A 21,998-nucleotide genomic window follows, 5' to 3' on the forward strand; every position below is an offset into this window, starting at 1 on the left:
GAAATCCAAGAAATCTCAAAGGGTTGACATACTTTTTCTAGCGACTGTATCTTATCATCCATCCATCCATCAACCCATCATCCATCCATCAACCCATCATCCATCCATCCATCCATCCATCTTCCATCCATCCATCCATCCATCCATCCATCCATCAACCCATCATCCATCCATCCATCCATCTTTCATCCATCCATCCATCCATCCATCCATCAACCCATCATCCATCCATCCATCCATCCATCCATCCATCCATCAACCCATCATCATCCATCCATCCATCCATCAACCCATCATCCATCCATCCATCCATCTTTCATCCATCCATCCATCCATCCATCCATCAACCCATCATCCATCCATCCATCCATCCATCCATCCATCAACCCATCATCATCCATCCATCCATCCATCAACCCATCATCCATCCATCCATCCATCCATCCATCCATCAACCCATCATCCTCCATCCATCCATCCATCAACCCATCAACCCATCATCCATCCATCCATCCATCCATCTTCCATCCATCCATCTATCCATCCATCCATCCATCATCCATCAACCCAACATCCATCCATCCATCCATCCATCCATCCATCAACCCATCATCCATCCATCCATCCATCCATCCATCCATCCATCAACCCATCATCCATCCATCCATCCATCCATCCATCCATCCATCCATCCATCCATCCTCCATCCATCCATCCATCCTCCATCCATCCATCCATCCATCAAACATCCATCCATCCATCCATCCATCCATGCATCCATCCATCCATCCATCCATCCTCCATCCATCCATCCATCCATCCATCCATCCATCCATCCTCCATCCATCCATCCATCCTCCATCCATCCATCCATCCATCCATCCATCCATCCTCCATCCATCCATCCATCCATCCATCCATCAACCCATCATCCACCCATCCATCCATCCTCCATCCATCCATCCATCCATCCTCCATCCATCCATCCTCCATCCATCCATCCATCCTCCATCCATCCATCCATCCATCCATCCATCCATCCATCCTCCATCCATCCATCCATCCATCCATCCTCCATCCATCCTCCATCCATCCATCCATCCATCCATCCATCCATCCATCCATCCATCCATCCATCTCTGTCTCTTGTCTGTACTTGGTGACTGTTTTTAGTTAGATAATGCCAAGCCACATTCTGCATGAGTAACAACACACTATGGCAGAGGATGGAATGTTTTACAAACTTTAAAGGATGACATCATCTCCAAAGGCAGAGGATGGAATGTTTGTGAAGCTGAGGATGTTGGGGTCTTTCCCCTCCATTTTTGCCCAATAGGTGGTCATAGTTACAAAGGAAAGTCACCTGAAGGGAAAAATGTCATGTATCATGTATTCTAATAGTGACAGAGAGATAAAGTATGCTGTATTTTTAGGGGCATGACCGAGCAAGCCAGTGTGTTCCTGCCATTTCCACCTCCTTGTCATTTTCTAGATTTCTGTGTCTGATCCAGTCCAACCAGCCAAATGGGGGAAAAGGGACATAAGAGTTATAGGAACATTTCTGTAGGGTACATAGACATAGATGCTGTTTGCCATAATACAGGAAGTAGAAGAGAGGTGACCAGATACATCCTGACCAGATGCCCTCAAGACCAAGAGCGCAGATCCCGTCCAAAAATGTCGATCTTACTGAAGAGGAGATGAATGTATGGTATGGTCTCCAGAGACAAGCTTGGACCTTTACCTCGCCCCTCTTTGTTTTGTGCATCCAAAGTATCATGAAGCTACCACAACATGAAACCTGAAACAACAATGAGAAAGAGCAGGTGCAGTGACGTCCTTGGTTCTGAGTAAATCCAGGTCATCCCTCCCCTCCTGGTGTCCTCGTTGCCTTCCTCTGCATACAGCAGCTATTTCACTCTGAAGGAGAACACACTGTTTCTGTGTCTCCACACACAGATTCTTGTATCTCCTCGCAGCCCCTGACAGTGAGGGAGGGGCTGATAGGAAGGAGGTTATCTGAGGCTGAAAGCTAAATCTGACTCAAACATACATAACCAAACACAGGGGGAAGGCTGCGTTTGCTGACTCAGCATCACTACAGCGCCGTCATCTACAGCCATGAAAGCGTCAGAGAACTTCTAGAACATGTTTAAAAATGTTGGATTAATGTACTGCTGGCTAAAATTACCACTACAAAGTCTAACCATGCCTCAGCTCATTATTCAAACACAGTTCAGAGGAACCTAAGCTTTATGTTTGGAGGCTGTTTTTTTCCTGTTTTGAATTTTTCAATAGTAGCCATGGGGAGTATACCGTTCAGTAAACTGTGAGGAGCACTGGTTGCACAGAGAACACTCTCCAGTAAGGACAACTGGTGACAGGAAGAGTCTTTATGATCACTGCATACTGAGAACACAACAACCACATCAGAGCTGGTAGAGCAGCTCAACTACCGTATTATAGCTGGTAAATGAGCTCAACTACTGTATTATATCTAGTAAATGAGCTCAACTACCGTATTATAGCTGGTAAATGAGCTCAACTACCATATTACAGCTGGTAAATGAGCTCAACTACCGTATTATAGCTGGTAAATGAGCTCAACTACCGTATTATAGCTGGTAAATGAGCTCAACTACCGTATTATAGCTGGTAAATGAGCTCAACTACTGTATTATAGCTAGTAAATGAGCTCAACTACCGTATTATAGCTAGTAAATGAGCTCAACTACCGTATTATAGCTAGTAAATGAGCTCAACTACTGTATTATAGCTAGTAAATGAGCTCAACTACCGTATTATAGCTAGTAAATGAGCTCAACTACTGTATTATAGCTAGTAAATGAGCTCAACTACCGTATTATAGCTAGTAAATGAGCTCAACTACCGTATTATAGCTAGTAAATGAGCTCAACTACCGTATTATAGCTAGTAAATGAGCTCAACTACCGTATTATAGCTAGTAAATGAGCTCAACTACTGTATTATAGCTAGTAAATGAGCTCAACTACTGTATTATAGCTAGTAAATGAGCTCAACTACCGTATTATAGCTAGTAAATGAGCTCAACTACCGTATTATAGCTAGTAAATGAGCTCAACTACCGTATTATAGCTAGTAAATGAGCTCAACTACCGTATTATAGCTGGTAAATGAGCTCAACTACCGTATTATAGCTGGTAAATGAGCTCAACTACTGTATTATAGCTGGTAAATGAGCTCAACTACTGTATTATAGCTGGTAAATGAGCTCAACTACCGTATTATAGCTGGTAAATGAGCTCAACTACCGTATTATAGCTGGTAAATGAGCTCACCTACCGTATTATAGCTAGTAAATGAGCTCAACTACCGTATTATAGCTGGTAAATGAGCTCAACTACCGTATTATAGCTAGTAAATGAGCTCAACTACCGTATTATAGCTGGTAAATGAGATCAACTACCGAATTATAGCTAGTAAATGAGCTCAACTACCGTATTATAGCTAGTAAATGAGCTCAACTACTGTATTATAGCTGGTAAATGAGCTCAACTACCGTATTATAGCTGGTAAATGAGCTCAACTACCGTATTATAGCTGGTAAATGAGCTCAACTACCGTATTATAGCTGGTAAATGAGCTCAACTACTGTATTATAGCTAGTAAATGAGATCAACTACTGAATTATAGCTAGTAAATGAGCTCAACTACCGTATTATAGCTAGTAAATGAGCTCAACTACTGTATTATAGCTAGTAAATGAGCTCAACTACCGTATTATAGCTAGTAAATGAGCTCAACTACCGTATTATAGCTGGTAAATGAGCTCAACTACCGTATTATAGCTGGTAAATGAGCTCAACTACTGTATTATAGCTGGTAAATGAGCTCAACTACCGTATTATAGCTGGTAAATGAGCTCAACTACCGTATTATAGCTGGTAAATGAGCTCAACTACTGTATTATAGCTAGTAAATGAGATCAACTACTGAATTATAGCTAGTAAATGAGCTCAACTACCGTATTATAGGTAGTAAATGAGCTCAACTACTGTATTATAGCTAGTAAATGAGCTCAACTACCGTATTATAGCTAGTAAATGAGCTCAACTACCGTATTATAGCTAGTAAATGAGCTCAACTACTGTATTATAGCTAGTAAATGAGCTCAACTACTGTATTATAGCTAGTAAATGAGCTCAACTACCGTATTATAGCTAGTAAATGAGCTCAACTACCGTATTATAGCTAGTAAATGAGCTCAACTACCGTATTATAGCTAGTAAATGAGCTCAACTACCGTATTATAGCTGGTAAATGAGCTCAACTACCGTATTATAGCTGGTAAATGAGATCAACTACTGAATTATAGCTAGTAAATGAGCTCAACTACCGTATTATAGCTAGTAAATGAGCTCAACTACCGTATTATAGCTGGTAAATGAGATCAACTACTGAATTATAGCTAGTAAATGAGCTCAACTACCGTATTATAGCTAGTAAATGAGCTCAACTACTGTATTATAGCTGGTAAATGAGCTCAACTACCGTATTATAGCTGGTAAATGAGCTCAACTACCGTATTATAGCTGGTAAATGAGCTCAACTACCGTATTATAGCTGGTAAATGAGCTCAACTACTGTATTATAGCTAGTAAATGAGATCAACTACTGAATTATAGCTAGTAAATGAGCTCAACTACCGTATTATAGCTAGTAAATGAGCTCAACTACTGTATTATAGCTAGTAAATGAGCTCAACTACCGTATTATAGCTAGTAAATGAGCTCAACTACCGTATTATAGCTGGTAAATGAGCTCAACTACTGTATTATAGCTGGTAAATGAGCTCAACTACTGTATTATAGCTGGTAAATGAGCTCAACTACCGTATTATAGCTGGTAAATGAGCTCAACTACCGTATTATAGCTGGTAAATGAGCTCAACTACTGTATTATAGCTAGTAAATGAGATCAACTACTGAATTATAGCTAGTAAATGAGCTCAACTACCGTATTATAGCTAGTAAATGAGCTCAACTACTGTATTATAGCTAGTAAATGAGCTCAACTACCGTATTATAGCTAGTAAATGAGCTCAACTACCGTATTATAGCTAGTAAATGAGCTCAACTACTGTATTATAGCTAGTAAATGAGCTCAACTACCGTATTATAGCTAGTAAATGAGCTCAACTACTGTATTATAGCTAGTAAATGAGCTCAACTACTGTATTATAGCTAGTAAATGAGCTCAACTACCGTATTATAGCTAGTAAATGAGCTCAACTACCGTATTATAGCTAGTAAATGAGCTCAACTACCGTATTATAGCTGGTAAATGAGCTCAACTACCGTATTATAGCTGGTAAATGAGCTCAACTACCGTATTATAGCTAGTAAATGAGCTCAACTACCGTATTATAGCTGGTAAATGAGCTCAACTACTGTATTATAGCTGGTAAATGAGCTCAACTACTGTATTATAGCTGGTAAATGAGCTCAACTACCGTATTATAGCTGGTAAATGAGCTCAACTACCGTATTATAGCTGGTAAATGAGCTCACCTACCGTATTATAGCTAGTAAATGAGCTCAACTACCGTATTATAGCTGGTAAATGAGCTCAACTACCGTATTATAGCTAGTAAATGAGCTCAACTACCGTATTATAGCTGGTAAATGAGATCAACTACTGAATTATAGCTAGTAAATGAGCTCAACTACCGTATTATAGCTAGTAAATGAGATCAACTACTGAATTATAGCTAGTAAATGAGCTCAACTACCGTATTATAGCTAGTAAATGAGCTCAACTACTGTATTATAGCTAGTAAATGAGCTCAACTACCGTATTATAGCTAGTAAATGAGATCAACTACTGAATTATAGCTAGTAAATGAGCTCAACTACCGTATTATAGCTAGTAAATGAGATCAACTACTGAATTATAGCTAGTAAATGAGCTCAACTACCGTATTATAGCTAGTAAATGAGCTTAACTACTGTATTATAGCTAGTAAATGAGCTCAACTACCGTATTATAGCTAGTAAATGAGCTCAACTACCGTATTATAGCTGGTAAATGAGCTCAACTACTGTATTATAGCTGGTAAATGAGCTCAACTACCGTATTATAGCTGGTAAATGAGCTCAACTACCGTATTATAGCTGGTAAATGAGCTCAACTACCGTATTATAGCTAGTAAATGAGCTCAACTACCGTATTATAGCTGGTAAATGAGATCAACTACCGATCTAAACATAGACTACAAAGACCCAGATCTAAACATAGACTATAAAGACCCAGATCTAAACGTAGACTATAAAGACCCAGATCTAAACGTAGATTATAAAGACCCATATCTAAACATAGACTATAAAGACCCAGATCTAAACATTGACTATAAAGACCCAGATCTAAACATAGACTATAAAGACCCATATCTAAACATAGACTATAAAGACCCAGATCTAAACATTGACTATAAAGACCCATATCTAAACATAGACTATAAAGACCCATATCTAAACATAGACTATAAAGACCCAGATCTAAACATTGACTATAAAGACCCAGATCTAAACATAGACTATAAAGACCCAGATCTAAACATTGACTATAAAGACCCAGATCTAAACATAGACTATAAAGACCCAGATCTAAACGTAGACTATAAAGACCCAGGTCTAAACATTGACTATAAAGACCCAGATCTAAACATAGACTATAAAGACCCATATCTAATCGTAGACTATAAAGACCCAGATCTAAACATTGACTATAAAGACCCAGATCTAAACATAGACTATAAAGACCCAGATCTAAACATTGACTATAAAGACCCAGATCTAAACATAGACTATAAAGACCCAGATCTAAACGTAGACTATAAAGACCCGGATCTAAACGTAGACTATAAAGACCCAGATCTAAACATAGACTATAAAGACCCAGATCTAATCGTAGACTGTAAAGACCCAGATCTTAACGCAGACTATAAAGACCCAGGTCTAAAAGTAGACTATAAAGATCCAGATCTAATCGTAGACTATAAAGACCCAGATCTAAACGTAGACTATAAAGACCCAGATCTAATCGTAGACTATAAAGACCCAGATCTAAACGTAGACTATAAAGACCCAGATCTAATCGTAGACTATAAAGACCCAGATCTAAACGTAGACTATAAAGACCCAGATCTAAACGTAGACTATAAAGACCCAGATCTAAAAGTAGACTATAAAGATCCAGATCTAATCGTAGACTATATAGACCCAGGTCTAAAAGTAGACTATAAAGATCCAGATCTAAAAGTAGACTATAAAGACCCAGATCTAAACAAAGACTATAAAGACCCAGATCTAAACAAAGACTATAAAGACCCAGATCTAAACGTAGACTATAAAGACCCAGATCTAAACGTAGACTATAAAGACCCAGATCTAAACATAGACTATAAAGACCCAGATCTAAACGTAGACTATAAAGACCCAGATCTAAACGTAGACTATAAAGACCCAGATCTAAACGTAGGCTATAAAGACCCAGATCTAAACATAGACTATAAAAACACAGAACTAGACATAGACTATAAAGACCCAGATCTTAACTTAGACTATAAAGACCCAGATCTAAAAGTAGACTATAAAGACCCAGATCTAAACGTAGACTATAAAGACCCAGATCTAAACGTAGAGTATAAAGACCCAGATCTAAAAGTAGACTATAAAGACCCAGATCTAAAAGTAGACTATAAAGACCCAGATCTAAACATAGGCTATAAAGACCCAGATCTAAAAGTAGACTATAAAGACCCAGATCTAAAAGTAGACTATAAAGACCCAGATCTAAAAGTAGACTATAAAGACCCAGATCTAAAAGTAGACTATAAAGACCCAGATCTAAACGTAGACTATAAAGACCCAGATCTAAAAGTAGACTATAAAGACCCAGATCTAAACGTAGACTATAAAGACCCAGATCTAAAAGTAGACTATAAAGATCCAGATCTAAAAGTAGACTATAAAGACCCAGATCTAAAAGTAGACTATAAAGACCCAGATCTAAACGTAGGCTATAAAGACCCAGATCTAAACATAGACTATAAAAACACAGATCTAATCGTAGACTATAAAGACCCAGATCTAAAAGTAGACTATAAAGATCCAGATCTAATCGTAGACTATAAAGACCCAGATCTAAACGTAGACTATAAAGACCCAGATCTAAACGTAGACTATAAAGACCCAGATCTAAAAGTAGACTATAAAGACCCAGATCTAAACGTAGACTATAAAGACCTAGATCTAAAAGTAGACTATAAAGACCCAGATCTAAACGTAGACTATAAAGACCCAGATCTAATCGTAGACTATAAAGACCCAGATCTAAAAGTAGACTATAAAGATCCAGATCTAATCGTAGACTATAAAGACCCAGATCTAAACGTAGACTATAAAGACCCAGATCTAAACGTAGACTATAAAGACCCAGATCTAAAAGTAGACTATAAAGACCCACATCTAAACGTAGACTATAAAGACCCAGATCTAAAAGTAGACTATAAAGACCCAGATCTAAACATAGACTAAAAAAACACAGATCTAGACAGAAAATAGGGCAAAGATCTTAAAGTCTGCTTATTTTCAGTCAGAGTGAAGGGTCTTCTGTGATATGACGTCTTTGATGGATGAAGGCTGTGAACTGTGGCGTTATTTTCTAATGACCTGAGAGGAAGTGGAGACGAGATCGTGCTGAGAGCGCTGATTAGCTTCCTTAGCTAACGCCCTCGCCCAGCAGGATCAGGTGAGTTTAACTGTTCAATCAAGAGCTGAAGCTGCACCAGCCCCTACCACTACACAGAAACGTGGAGGTAAGAACACGCAGATCTGCATTCCTCCTCTAACCTTTCACCCAATCAACCGCTCCGGGTCAAAGCTCCCAGAGCCAGACCTTTGACTGCAGAGGAATCCCAATAAGACCCACTCCTTAGTCACCAGCTGAGTCTTACCTGGAGTCCTCTACGCCTCAGAATACTGGAGTCATCCATGGTTCTGCTGTCTAATCCTTTTTGGTTTCAAACCGAGCTACAAAGTTCAGGCACTTTCATGGACGACTGTCGACACAGAAGAGTCACATTCTAACCTGTGGCTCCACATTTCTTCATCAGCACATGACCACACTGGTTGTTATCCAGGAGAAGTCGTCCATAAAAGCTTCTTTAAAGGAGTTTCCAGTTAGAAATACCCTGGTTTGGATCTTTAAAGACTTTCTGTACAAAATTCAAACAAACTGGCGTCAGAATGGGAGAGAGGAAGTGGTTAAAGCGGCCCAAAGAGGAGGCTGAAATCCATTGGTTGGGTCTGGTTGGTTCTAGTAAATGTTCAAAAAGAGGAGTGGGACAGGATCTCCATGGTTGACCTCCATGTTTCTCCTGTTTGTGGTGAAGGTGCGGTCAGGATCGTCCTCTCCTCTCTGGCCGTCAGAGCACGTGTTGTTTCCCCGTCCGCCGTTCTTCCATTCATCCATTCGCTGCTGGACACACCCCTTCGCCCCTCTCTCTCCTCCACTCTTCTTCTGTGCTTTTTAACCCTGCAATTGTTCTCTACCCCTAAGGCACTGGTCCAGAGGAGGTTTTGCTGCTTCCATTATTCATGGGCGACCCGCAACAGAAATTAATGATGACAATGGGGCCCGGGGGGTGGAGGGAGGGAGGCTACGCAGAAACGGGGAAGGCACCAGCTTGCAACCCTCTGGCTTAATTAGAGCGAGAATGAGGTCCAGGATTTGTGCAAAACCACACACAGGGAGCCGGATTTCAACAGTTTCATTCAGACTGATGAAGCAGAGTTCAGAAGAAGTCCAGCCTCCCGTCTGGTCATTCGCTCGTCCTGGATTTGTAGCAGAAACAGAGAGAAGCCCAGATGAAGCAGTCACAGTCAGTACCCACACTCACAGCAGCTGGACTCACAGAAAACAAGAGGACGTTTGTTAGCAGCATCCGCCGTCAGGCAAGGATCATCTCTTCATCTCCGGATTCTCCAACATCTCCTCCGTCGTCTTTGGTACTGGTCCAGACCGGCTGCAGGGAGGACCAGGAGGCTCCCCTCTCCTCCAGTTCTCCGGATCTCTCCACCGTCCGTCTTGTTGCTTTCTTTGCTCTCTCTGATGTGTCAGTATGCTCACATGCTCCAGCTCCTCCCCCGTCCTTTCATCGCTCTCTCCCTCTCTCTTGCTTTCTGCAGAGGCGGCCAATCAGGCGCGAGCAGGAGACAGAGGCTTCGCTCACAATGAATGGAGGGAGGAGGAGTGCTCCGCCTCCTCTCCGCTGTGTGTCCGCTGCTTCAGCAGGAACCAAAACACGAGGGCGTGAGGCCCACTAACACACACTCTCTGGGCTTCATGTTTAATGATCCTGCAGAGCTGAATTAGTGATGAACGCAGCCATCAGAGGATCTGGACTATCACCGATTCATCAGGAGTCAAACACATGCAGGACCGCTCTCATTCACACAAGGCTGAAAAATGTGGACCGGAAACAGACCAACAACACTCCACGTTCAAAAAGAGGATCAACGCTGTTCGTCTGAAGCTTTGGTGTTTTATAAAATTAAAGAGAGTCATTCAGTCATTTGAAAAGCTCTAGCTTCCATATTTGGATATAAACGTAGAGCGTGTTTCTTTCTTCTCTGGTGTAGTGGTTCAGGCTTTCAGAGGAAAGAGCCGGTGTTCCAGCCTGCAGCAGACAGTGGGTCAGTAAGCTGCTCTAGGCCAGTCTCATTGTGCCTGTGTGAACATTCCTCTCTGTGGCCCCTCTGGCCTTTGCTCTCATTAACACTGAGGCTCTGACCACGGGGCCGGGGGCCCGGCGGACAGAGGCGGGGTCTCTGGCTGTGATCACAGAGACGTGTCGGTCTGGTTCTGACCCTCCTGATCTGTCTGTATCTGCTCCATATGTCTGATTCTGCTGTATATTCACAGTAAAGCTGCCGCTGATGGAGGAGGCGCGGTGTTGTCGTCTTAGTTATTCAACCCACACTCATTAAGAATCTCTCATCCTGCAGTGAGTCATCAGTACCTCGCTCTCTGTGGAGCGTGGGAGGACACCAGCCGCTCGGCGCTCCCTGCTTTCAAAAATCTCTGCCTCCACTTCCCTTTGAATCTGTTTTCCTGTCCCTTTTTCCTCTGCAGAGGAGGATCACTGATAAAAATATCCTGATTTTCATAACAAGATGTCGGCTGCTCTTTCTGTCATCCTATCTTTAATTCAGATGGAACCTTCATGATTTTAAACGCCAAAACTAATGTAAAAGACTAGGTATGTTCTGGAAACACCCTGCACATCTCAATACTGCAGATATATTTCACAACTGTGCAACACCTCACAGATGATGTTAGGGTAGGGTTAGGGTAAAAACTCAAAGACCGAGTGAACGGACATTCTGTCTGTCACATTCATTATGGGCCAATCAGAGCAAAACACACATGATGTTAAAAGAGTGCACAGCCACCAAGGAAATAAACTTCTGAACAATGACCTCTAGAGTCAGCCGTCGTCACGACAACCCAGGACCTTTCACTCTCAGGGGAGCCAGAGGAAAATTAAACTCGGTCTGGAACCATCTTAGAAAATGTCTTTAACACAGAGAAGCTTTTTCTAAACTTTAAAGGATGACATCATCTCCAAAGGCAAGGATGGAACGTTCTATAAACTCCAAAGGATGACATCATCTCCAAAGGAAAGGATGGAACATTCTATAAATTTCAAAGGATGACATCATCTTCAAAGGCAAGAATGGAATATTTTCTAAATTTAAAGGATGACATCATCTCCAAAGGAAAGGATGGAACATTCTATAAATTTCAAAGGATGACTTCATCTTTAAAGGCCAGGATGGAATGTTCTTTAAACTTTGAAAGATGACATCATCTTTAAAGGCCAGGATGGAATGTTCTTTAAACTTTGAAAGATGACATCATCTTTAAAGGTAAGGATGGAATGTTTATTCAATTTAAAGGATGACATCATCTTTAAAGGTAAGGATGGAATGTTTGTGACCCTTGTTGCCTGTTTTTTTTGTTTGTTTGTTTGTTTGTTTTCTTTGCCATTTTTAGTTTCTCTCCTTTTATTTCCAAAGAGACATGGGTTCATGGGTTTGTTCTTTTGATTGTTCTGATTAAAAGAAGGACCAATAAGTGAACATTGAGGCTGTATTTTTTTTCACATCTGCAGCAGATTACACATAGAGTAAAAAGAATGTTACATCCCACTGCCCCGCTTTTTAATCTTCTTTTTAAATCTTTGAAGACAGATGTATGAATGAAGAGTGTTTTATTTACTCCAGAAAAAGACAGAGTAAAAATTCAATGTGAAGTGTGTGAGGCAGGCTTTTCCACGCTCTGTTCTCCTTTTCTTGAACAGTCATTGGTAACCAGCTCGTTTCTTGATTTCAGATTTCTCATTTCAGATCTAAAATCTGTTAGCTGTTAAATACACTGGCTGTCCACAATGAAGTATTTAACGATAATATGAACTACTAACAGTTTACCCATCATGCCCAGCTCTGCTCATCCTCTGACATCAAGTAAAGAGGAGAGAAAATTACAAAAGCCCTTCTAGGGACGGGTGTTGCAAACTAGCATTCGCTACAAACACTATGATACTTGCACGGGATGCCTGTTCTCAGTTGTCTGTGTTTATTGTATCTGTCCCTATTAAATAAAACTTAAATCAATCAATAAATAAAAGAACCCTTCTGTAGAAATAAGGAGAACTCTGGCCCATCAGCTCTGACCAGGGCACACAGAGGCTGGGAGCTCTACCAGTGCTGTGGATGTTTCCTGACTGTGTTTCTTTAGTCTAAAAGCACGGAAGGAGCTCTGCTGAATCCTGAGGAGAAAGGAGGTACACAGAGTGATGTTTAAAGACAGAGAGAGAAGAGGGCTTGCTTTCTTCATACTAACTCATTAAGGCAAAAGCCTGGTCTGTCAGTGTTTTATGTCTCTGCTGGATAGGAGGTTAATTGAAGCGGCGGCCGGCTCGTTCTGTCAATGACCAAAAACTGCAAACAGCAGCATTTTCTCCCTCCGTTTCCTCTAAATCTTCTCTGAGTCTCATAAAAAGAAGAAAAACAACTCTTGTTTCTTTGACCTCCTGGCCTCGCTGGTCGAGCGCTCAAACACTCGGGCTGTTTTCAGCTGACGGCGTCAGGCTCGTTGAGTCCTGTCAAAGCTGAGACCTCAGCGCTCGACCTTCTGTGAGTGGATCGACCGCAGACACTCAGGGCCAGGCAAACTTTACAGCTGATACACCACAAACTGAGGAGAATGCTCTTTTTGTATCCCTGGTCTGTGGAAACTAAAGTTGTCAACCTTTAAAATGCTACTTTCACACTGAGTTTACATGGAGCTGGTTTATAAATCCACCATCTCCCCCGCTTTAACAACAGTGGCTCTGTTCTGTGCCTGAGCACTTTAGTGGACGCACTCACTCTGATACAGCAGGTGGAGTGATGGACTGTTCATGAGCTTTGAGCTTTCAGTCGTAGTGTCTGCAGGCTGAAAGGTCAGGATAGACCAGGCCGTGGCGTGGAAGTGTCTGCAGACTGGGAGGTCAGGATAGACCAGGCCGTGGCGTGGAAGTGTCTGCAGACTGGGAGGTCAGGATAGACCAGGCCGTGGCGTGGAAGTGTCTGCAGACTGGGAGGTCAGGATAGACCAGGCCGTGGCGTGGAAGTGTCTGCAGACTGGGAGGTCGTGATAAACGAGGCCGTGGCGTGCTCACACTATCATTTACATAAATAGAGTCGTTCACAGGCCATGTTTACATGGCATGTTATCTCTGCACATACCAGGCAAACATGACGACATGGAAACATGTGACCTCTGACTGTTCAGAGCCCTATATAGACTCTACCATCTCCTCTACCACAGGGCAGCACTCACTCATAAACACACACACATGCATTATGTAAGCGTGTACCCAGCATTAATATGATGTAGAAATGGACAGATGTATACCACTGCAGGTCAGCTATCATTCACAGGGACAATTCAACGATGCATGAAAGGTTGCCACAGCAACTATAGTTGGATATAACATGATTAATAATAAAGCATTATCACTGTGTGTTTAAAAACCACTGAAACTAAAAATCAGAAGTCCTTTCCACCATATCATGGATAATTTATTGTTTAATGAGCTAACAGCTGCAGACAGGCTCCTGCATACTGCTGAAAGTTTTCACCAAAACGTCAGAATAAAAGGTTTGCCAGAGTGTAGATAAGAGGCGACGGTGGCCAGTGAGGGACATAAAGTGTTAACAGTATGAGGTCTTATCTAACATGCACTGTTGTTAATCTCCTTTACAGTCTTCTTATGAAATACAGATGTAGTTTGAAAAGTTCTGATGTTATGTTACCCTAAAATCATTCTAAAGACAGTGTTTTGGTTCTAAATGTGACATCAAAATACTGAACATGTTCCAACCTTGTATGCAATCTGAGGATGTTGCTAAACAACATAATCCACATGTAGACCGTCTTTGTCGGCTAAATCAGGCCTGCAGCTTCATGGGTAAATACTCCAGGACAAACCAACAAGCTGCAGACAAACTGATTATTGATCCATCTGAATTAGATAATTAGTGGAAGGATTTTAGAACAGAGCAGGAGTGTCAGACTTCACATTTTCCAACCTGACATCTAGTGCTTTTATTTTGAAGGTGGAGGAACAGGAAGGGTCGTCATAAAGATGTAAATGTGTTAAAAAGGATCTGTAAGAGGCGAGACCCTGTTCTAACAGTCTGATGGTTCCCTCCATGCTGGATCATGTTCTCTTAGACTGTCAGAGGGTTTTCCTCCATGAATGCAGACTGAGCCGTGTCCGTGTTTCATGTCCACGATTATTGAGCCGTCTCTTTATTTACAGTCTGGTTGCTTGATTAGAAACTATTGACCAGGACAAACAACACGTCTGTCACACACACACTGAGAACAGGAAGCTGCTCGCATCATGTACTTAGGGTCAGGTCTAAGGTAGAATCAGGAACCTCTCTATAACTGTGTCTGTGTCTGGTTCCTGTTCTGAGCAGAACCACTTCCCTCTGTCCAATTTTACATTTCCTGTCCAGACAGAGCCAAAACTTCTGAATCAATTAGCGCTGACATTTCCCAGAACTGCCAAGACAGCGCTGCATGACTAAAGGAGCTGAGACCAGGATCCAAAAGCATTTAAAGACAAGAAAAAGAACCAGAGCTGGTCTTTAAACATGTCAAGTTTAGTTTTTATGCTTTAGTTGGTTTACCAAAGAAGTGGTCTCTCACCATATCAAGGTTAGAGGGTCTGTGTTAGTACCTGAACAGGGACTTGTGGAGACAGAGAAAGATGTGCTCTGAAGTAAGGATGGGATCAGGTCTGAAGCTCAGACCAGATCAGGTCGAGGAGAGACCAGAAGAGGAGAGGAGGGATGAAAAGGACACAGCGTTGCATAAAGCTCTTTCCCCATCGGAGGGGGTTTGATAAGAAAACGCTGAGTCAGCCAGTACAAGCTTTACGCAGCCGCGGAGAGGGAGGGCAAACGAGAGAGAACGAGAGGGGGAGAGAGAAAGAGAAGGGGAGAATCAGGCCAGAATAGAGGAGACGGGAGAGGACGGGGGACAGAGGCAAACAGAGGACAAACAAATGAATGCTGTGTCCCGTTTACTCCCACCATCCTCCACTTTAACGGTTTTTAGGAGTCAGGGCTCCCGTGAAGCCAAACAGTAGGCTGTCAGCACAAAAGACAGCATGAAAAAATACCCAGAAGACCTTGCAAGCCCACCAAGAAAAGGCAGAACAGTTGAAGAATGGAGGGATGTGAAACCCAGGCAAGTTTGTGGTCCAGTTGGAGAATGTTAGCTCAGGTCTGAGGCAAAGAATTCTGGGTAATGGTTACACTGGAATCACAACTGATGGCCTGGACTGGCCTGCATGGACATGGCAAGGATGGAATTTTTTATAAACTTTATTTGATGACATCATCTTCAAAGGAAAGACTGGAATGTTTTATAAGCTTTGATGACATCATCTTTCTTAAGTCTGTTAAAGACTTTAAATGATGACATCATCTTCAAAGGAAAGACTGGAATGTTTTATAAGCTTTGATGACATCATCTTTCTTAAGTCTGTTAAAGACTTTAAATGATGACATCATCTTCAAAGGAAAGACTGGAATGTTTTATAAGCTCTGATGACATCATCTTTCTTAAGTCTGTTAAAGACTTTAAATGATGACATCATCTTCAAAGGAAAGACTGGAATGTTTTATAAACTTTGATGACATCATCTTTCTTAAGTCTGTTAAAGACTTTAAATGATGACATCATCTTCAAAGGAAAGACTGGAATGTTTTATAAGCTTTGATGACATCGTCTTTCTTAAGTCTGTTAAAGACTTTAAATGATGACATCATCTTCAAAGGAAGGACTGGAATGTTTTATAAGCTTTGATGACATCATCTTTCTTAGGTCTGTTAAAGACTTTAAATGATGACATCATCTTCAAAGGAAAGACTGGAATGTTTTATAAGCTTTGATGACATCGTCTTTCTTAGGTCTGTTAAAGACTTTAAATGATGACATCATCTTCAAAGGAAAGACTGGAATGTTTTATAAACTTTGATGACATCGTCTTTCTTAGGTCTGTTAAAGACTTTAAATGATGACATCATCTTCAAAGGAAAGACTGGAATGTTTTATAAACTTTGATGACATCATCTTTCTTAAGTCTGTTAAAGACTTTAAATGATGACATCATCTTCAAAGGAAAGACTGGAATGTTTTATAAACTTTGATGACATCATCTTTCTTAAGTCTGTTAAAGACTTTAAATGATGACATCATCTTCAAAGGAAAGACTGGAATGTTTTATAAACTTTGATGACATCGTCTTTCTTAGGTCTGTTAAAGACTTTAAATGATGACATCATCTTCAAAGGAAAGACTGGAATGTTTTATAAGCTTTGATGACATCATCTTTCTTAAGTCTGTTAAAGACTTTAAATGATGACATCATCTTCAAAGGAAAGACTGGAATGTTTTATAAGTTTATGACATCATCTTTCTTAGGTCTGTTAAAGACTTTAAATGATGACATCATCTTCAAAGGAAAGACTGGAATGTTTTATAAGCTTTGATGACATCATCTTTCTTAAGTCTGTTAAAGACTTTAAATGATGACATCATCTTCAAAGGAAAGACTGGAATGTTTTATAAGCTTTGATGACATCATCTTTCTTAAGTCTGTTAAAGACTTTAAATGATGACATCATCTTCAAAGGAAAGACTGGAATGTTTTATAAACTTTGATGACATCATCTTTCTTAAGTCTGTTAAAGACTTTAAATGATGACATCATCTTCAAAGGAAAGACTGGAATGTTTTATAAGCTTTCATGACATCATCTTTCTTAAGTCTGTTAAAGGCTTTGAAGGATGGCAGAAGTTTTAGCGGTGACGGTATTAATAGCGGTTTACGGCCCACCTCTAGTGTCAGATAAAGCTGTTCATGCAGTCTGACCTCCTCAGCCTCAGCCTATCAGAGCTGGAATAAACATGTCAGACATAAAGCAGCATCCCTGCTGTAAACATCCTATATGAAAGCTGATGTCAGAGCTGCTCTCTGCCTCCAAGCATACCAACATCTACAGCAGTCCCTGAGGGCTGAAGCGGCGTCTTATCACAGAGCGGCAAGCGTCTGCTCCGCTCGCCTGCAGCAGGGACGGAGCTGAACACGTCTACTGTCACGGAAAAAGGCCAAGTGGCGAGCACGCAGGCACCCAAACACGGCGAGGCTGAGCTCACTTTGAGCTGCTTTTATCAGCTCTGCTCTTTCACCGCAGGGTGAAGAGTTGAAGAAGTGTGTGCCAGTGAGGAGGTCAACCTCAGGTCAGAGCACGGCGACGGCGTTCGCTGTAGTCGCTGTGTGCTGAGCGTGTTTACTGTCCGACACAGAGGAGATGTCAGCAGATGGCTAACAATGAAGGCCGAGTTCCTGCAGGCTAGGGCTGGGAAACACGGACCAAAACATATGGGTAGATTTTCAGATTTTTTTATGTGCACAGAAATAAAAAAGGTCACAACAGGCTATGACTGCAGTTATACTGGAGGATAGCTGACTTTCTACTGCAGTCATGATTCTATAATGCTATCAAGATTGTTCTTTGTATTAAATAAAGGTGGAGAGGTCCAGAGTGGCTCTGCTGTAAACTCAGAGGTGTGTCTGCAGGTAAACCTTTACAGGACCACTGAACACTAAAATAACTGCAGCCTCTGTAAATATGAGATGACTGATAAATCATGAACACAGCTCAGACTACCACCTCCCTGCAGCTTTAACTGCACAGCAGTCACTTTAAAGCTCTGTCACACTTCTCTGCATAGACGAGAGCTCAGCACATTTCAGACTCTCCCCTCAGTGAGAGTCCTGATCCGTCTGTATGCAGACCTGCAGCCTCTGGTCAACAAAGACTAGTCTAGAAGAGGCTGTTAGAAAGTCTGATCCACCTCTCTACCTGAAGACATCTGCCTGAACATCACTGTGTGTCTGTAAGGTTAGTGAGAAAACATCCCCGTTTCCATAGAAACCACTGAGAAATTTCCAGATAAAAGTTGTTTGTAGGAATCCTGATAGTGTGAAAAATCTCTGATAAAAATGAAGAAGAGTCGGTTTACTGACAGCTGGGTAGCGAGGCTCTCTGCTTTACTGCTGACACCCTCACTCCTTCTCCCAGCTCTCTTAGAGGAGTCAGCTGAAGGTCCAAAACAGAGAGCTGAGGCCACTAAAGGACTAGAGGACCGGAGACACACAGGAAACACAACACACATTCTCTACAAATACAACAGGAAGAAATGAGGAACATTTAAGAGGACTGGGCAGCAAACTCTAAAAATAGATTAAGTTCAAAAACAGCAGCAGGACACTCAAGAAATCAGAAGGTGAGGCTGGCCGATCCATAAAAGGGAGAGCACAGATGATTTTAACTCTCTAAACCTAAACCACAGACATGAGATCTCACAGAAACTCAAGCAGGACTTCAGAAGAGGCTGTGAGAGTCGGGATGCATGAAGCAGAATATGAGTTTCCCTGTAAGACAACAGGCGCCGCTGTCTGCTCTGAAGAAAAACACCATCCCCTGAGGCGGCGAACACGGCCATGATGATTGACTCAGATCTAATTACACTGTGGATAACATCTTCCTCTAACATCTGGATGCTTGGCTCCTTGGTGAGCAGAGGAAATCCATGTCCCGCATGTTTTTAATAGACGACTAAATAAAGACAGTGCTGTTCAGGCTACAGATTATTTCCTCTAAATTCAGACAGAGGAGCCTCAGTCTGACATTTATTCACCCAGACTGTTGGTCCTGATGATGAAAACATTTAACAACATGGAAACAGAGAGAATGAGGACAGAAACAAAGCTCTGACTGCAGGAGAGATATGAACAAACATCATCGATAGAAAGAGGAGAAGAGGAGAGAGATGAGGAGGCAATTCAATTTAGTCTGCATCATTGGAGCCAGGCGGGACGGTCCAAACTGGATTAGCTTCATCCTGAACAGAGCAGGAGCAGATCTGAGATTCTCTGTGTTGATAAGAGCCAGGATGTTAAAGGAACAATGCAGAATTATCACACTGAAATGTCATCCATTAGAAACAATGGGACACTTTATATGAAGGAGCATGACACTAGGGCTGGGCAATTCAGCACAAATTAGATTAGATCGCAACATAGCTCCCTCCTTTATAGACTAAAGCTCCACCTCCTCCACCCCAGCCTCCTCCTCTACAGACTCAAGCTCCACCTCCTCCACCCCAGCCTCCTCCTTTATAGACTAAAGCTCCACCTCCTCCACCCCAGCCTCCTCCTCTACAGACTCAAGCTTCACCTCCTCCACCCCAGCCTCCTCCTCTACAGACTCAAGCTCCACCTCCTCCACCCCAGCCTCCTCCTTTATAGACTAAAGCTCCACCTCCTCCACCCCAGCCTCCTCCTTTATAGACTCAAGCTCCACCTCCTCCACCCCAGCCTCCTCCTCTACAGACTCAAGCTCCACCTCCTCCACCCCAGCCTCCTCCTTTATAGACTAAAGCTCCACCTCCTCCACCCCAGCCTCCTCCTTTATAGACTAAAGCTCCACCTCCTCCACCCCAGCCTCCTCCTTTATAGACTAAAGCTCCACCTCCTCCACCCCAGCCTCCTCCTCTACAGACTCAAGCTTCACCTCCTCCACCCCAGCCTCCTCCTTTATAGACTCAAGCTCCACCTCCTCCACCCCAGCCTCCTCCTCTACAGACTCAAGCTTCACCTCCTCCACCCCAGCCTCCTCCTTTATAGACTAAAGCTCCACCTCCTCCACCCCAGCCTCCTCCTCTACAGACTCAAGCTTCACCTCCTCCACCCCAGCCTCCTCCTTTATAGACTAAAGCTCCACCTCCTCCACCCCAGCCTCCTCCTTTATAGACTAAAGCTACACCTCCTCCACCCCAGCCTCCTCCTTTATAGACTAAAGCTCCACCTCCTCCACCCCAGCCTCCTCCTTTATAGACTAAAGCTCCACCTCCTCCACCCCAGCCTCCTCCTCTACAGACTCAAGCTTCACCTCCTCCACCCCAGCCTCCTCCTTTATAGACTAAAGCTCCACCTCCTCCACCCCAGCCTCCTCCTCTACAGACTCAAGCTTCACCTCCTCCACCCCAGCCTCCTCCTTTATAGACTAAAGCTCCACCTCCTCCACCCCAGCCTCCTCCTCTACAGACTCAAGCTTCACCTCCTCCACCCCAGCCTCCTCCTTTATAGACTAAAGCTTCACCTCCTCTACAGACTAAAGCTTCACCTCCTCCACCCCAGCCTCCTCCTCTATAGACTAAAGCTTCACCTCCTTTTTCCTCATTAATTTAGAAAGAAAAGAGTGAATGCTTGTCAGAAAGCCCTGAAAGCGTCTCCTATAGGTGGACAGTGGTTGTTTAGCTCTGCTGTGTGCTCACATGAATAAACCTGCAGAAATTAAATCCCTCACCCTGCAGTCTAGCAGAGTAAAATCTTCATCAGAAGTGCCTCAAAGAGGCGTGAAGTCGTCTATGTTTTCCTAGGAGAAGGACTGAGGACTCATCAGTGACCAATCACAGCTTCAGGGACAGCGTTTGGTATTGATGGAGTCAAATCAATCGATTTCTCTCAGTGGATCAGCATGGACTCACTCCTTACAGCTCAATAACAGGCTGAACAAAAATCCTCCTCCTCCTTGTTCTTCCTCTCCTCAGTGATCTAACGCCGTCTTTTCTCCTGATGCGATATTTGAGTACGATCAAACTCCAGGACGCTCCGTCTGCTCGATCTCACTCTGAACTTCCTACAGTCGGCCGGATCTTTCTCTGCTGCAGCTGCTGGATCGCTTCATCATTGTTCCTCTCTGTCTGATGAGGGTCCAGTTTCATTTAGAGCCTGGACTGGAGGCCTTTGGTTCTAATCAGTCAGTAATGGATGAATTCATGCTGTTTGCCAAAGCTGGGCTGTGTTTGTGCTGCTGTGGTCTGTTCTTCACCCTCCTATTACACATGTGGGCTGGTGAATACGGTTCAAAGCTGCTGGCAAACCATGAGAAATGCTGAGAGAGGATAACAGACGACCGTGAGGAACAAATGGGAACCAACAAACAGCAGCCACAGAGAATAAAACCACTGAGAGTGTCTGAGCAGCCAGAGCGGGGTTTGAACGATTTAGAGTTTAAAACTGTGAAGAAACCTCACAGTGAGTTATCAGGAGCACAAGGATTATAACCACTTTATTAGTGCATTCATGCTCAGTCATTCTGTAGAGCAGGGGTTCTCAACCTTGGGGTCGGGACCCCCTTGGGGGTCATGAGTCACTAAGAGGGGATCTCCAGATGTCCTAAAAAACTAAGAGAATGTTTGAATTACACTGCTGCCACTTTACACCAATTCTGCCAAATTCTAACTCCTTTCCATCAT

General features: G+C 42.4%; 1 protein-coding gene across 9 annotated transcripts in view; it reads right to left on the reverse strand.

Annotated features, from left to right (window-relative positions):
- Nucleotides 1–21,998, reverse strand: part of mast2 (microtubule associated serine/threonine kinase 2) — a 257,578-nt gene that overhangs the window by 131,151 nt on the left and 104,429 nt on the right. Inside the window, exon 1 of one of the 9 annotated variants that reach the window (XM_041790748.1) lies at nt 8,999–10,120. The exons of the other annotated variants lie outside the window; for them this stretch is intronic. Coding sequence (XP_041646682.1) covers nt 8,999–9,037 — 39 coding nt within the window. The 5' untranslated portion in view covers nt 9,038–10,120. Of the gene's footprint in view, nt 1–8,998; nt 10,121–21,998 lie in introns of those variants that run through there. 9 annotated transcript variants of the gene reach the window in all.

This window comes from Cheilinus undulatus, linkage group 7 (genome assembly GCF_018320785.1).
Source record: "Cheilinus undulatus linkage group 7, ASM1832078v1, whole genome shotgun sequence".
Classification (NCBI taxonomy): domain Eukaryota; kingdom Metazoa; phylum Chordata; class Actinopteri; order Labriformes; family Labridae; genus Cheilinus; species Cheilinus undulatus.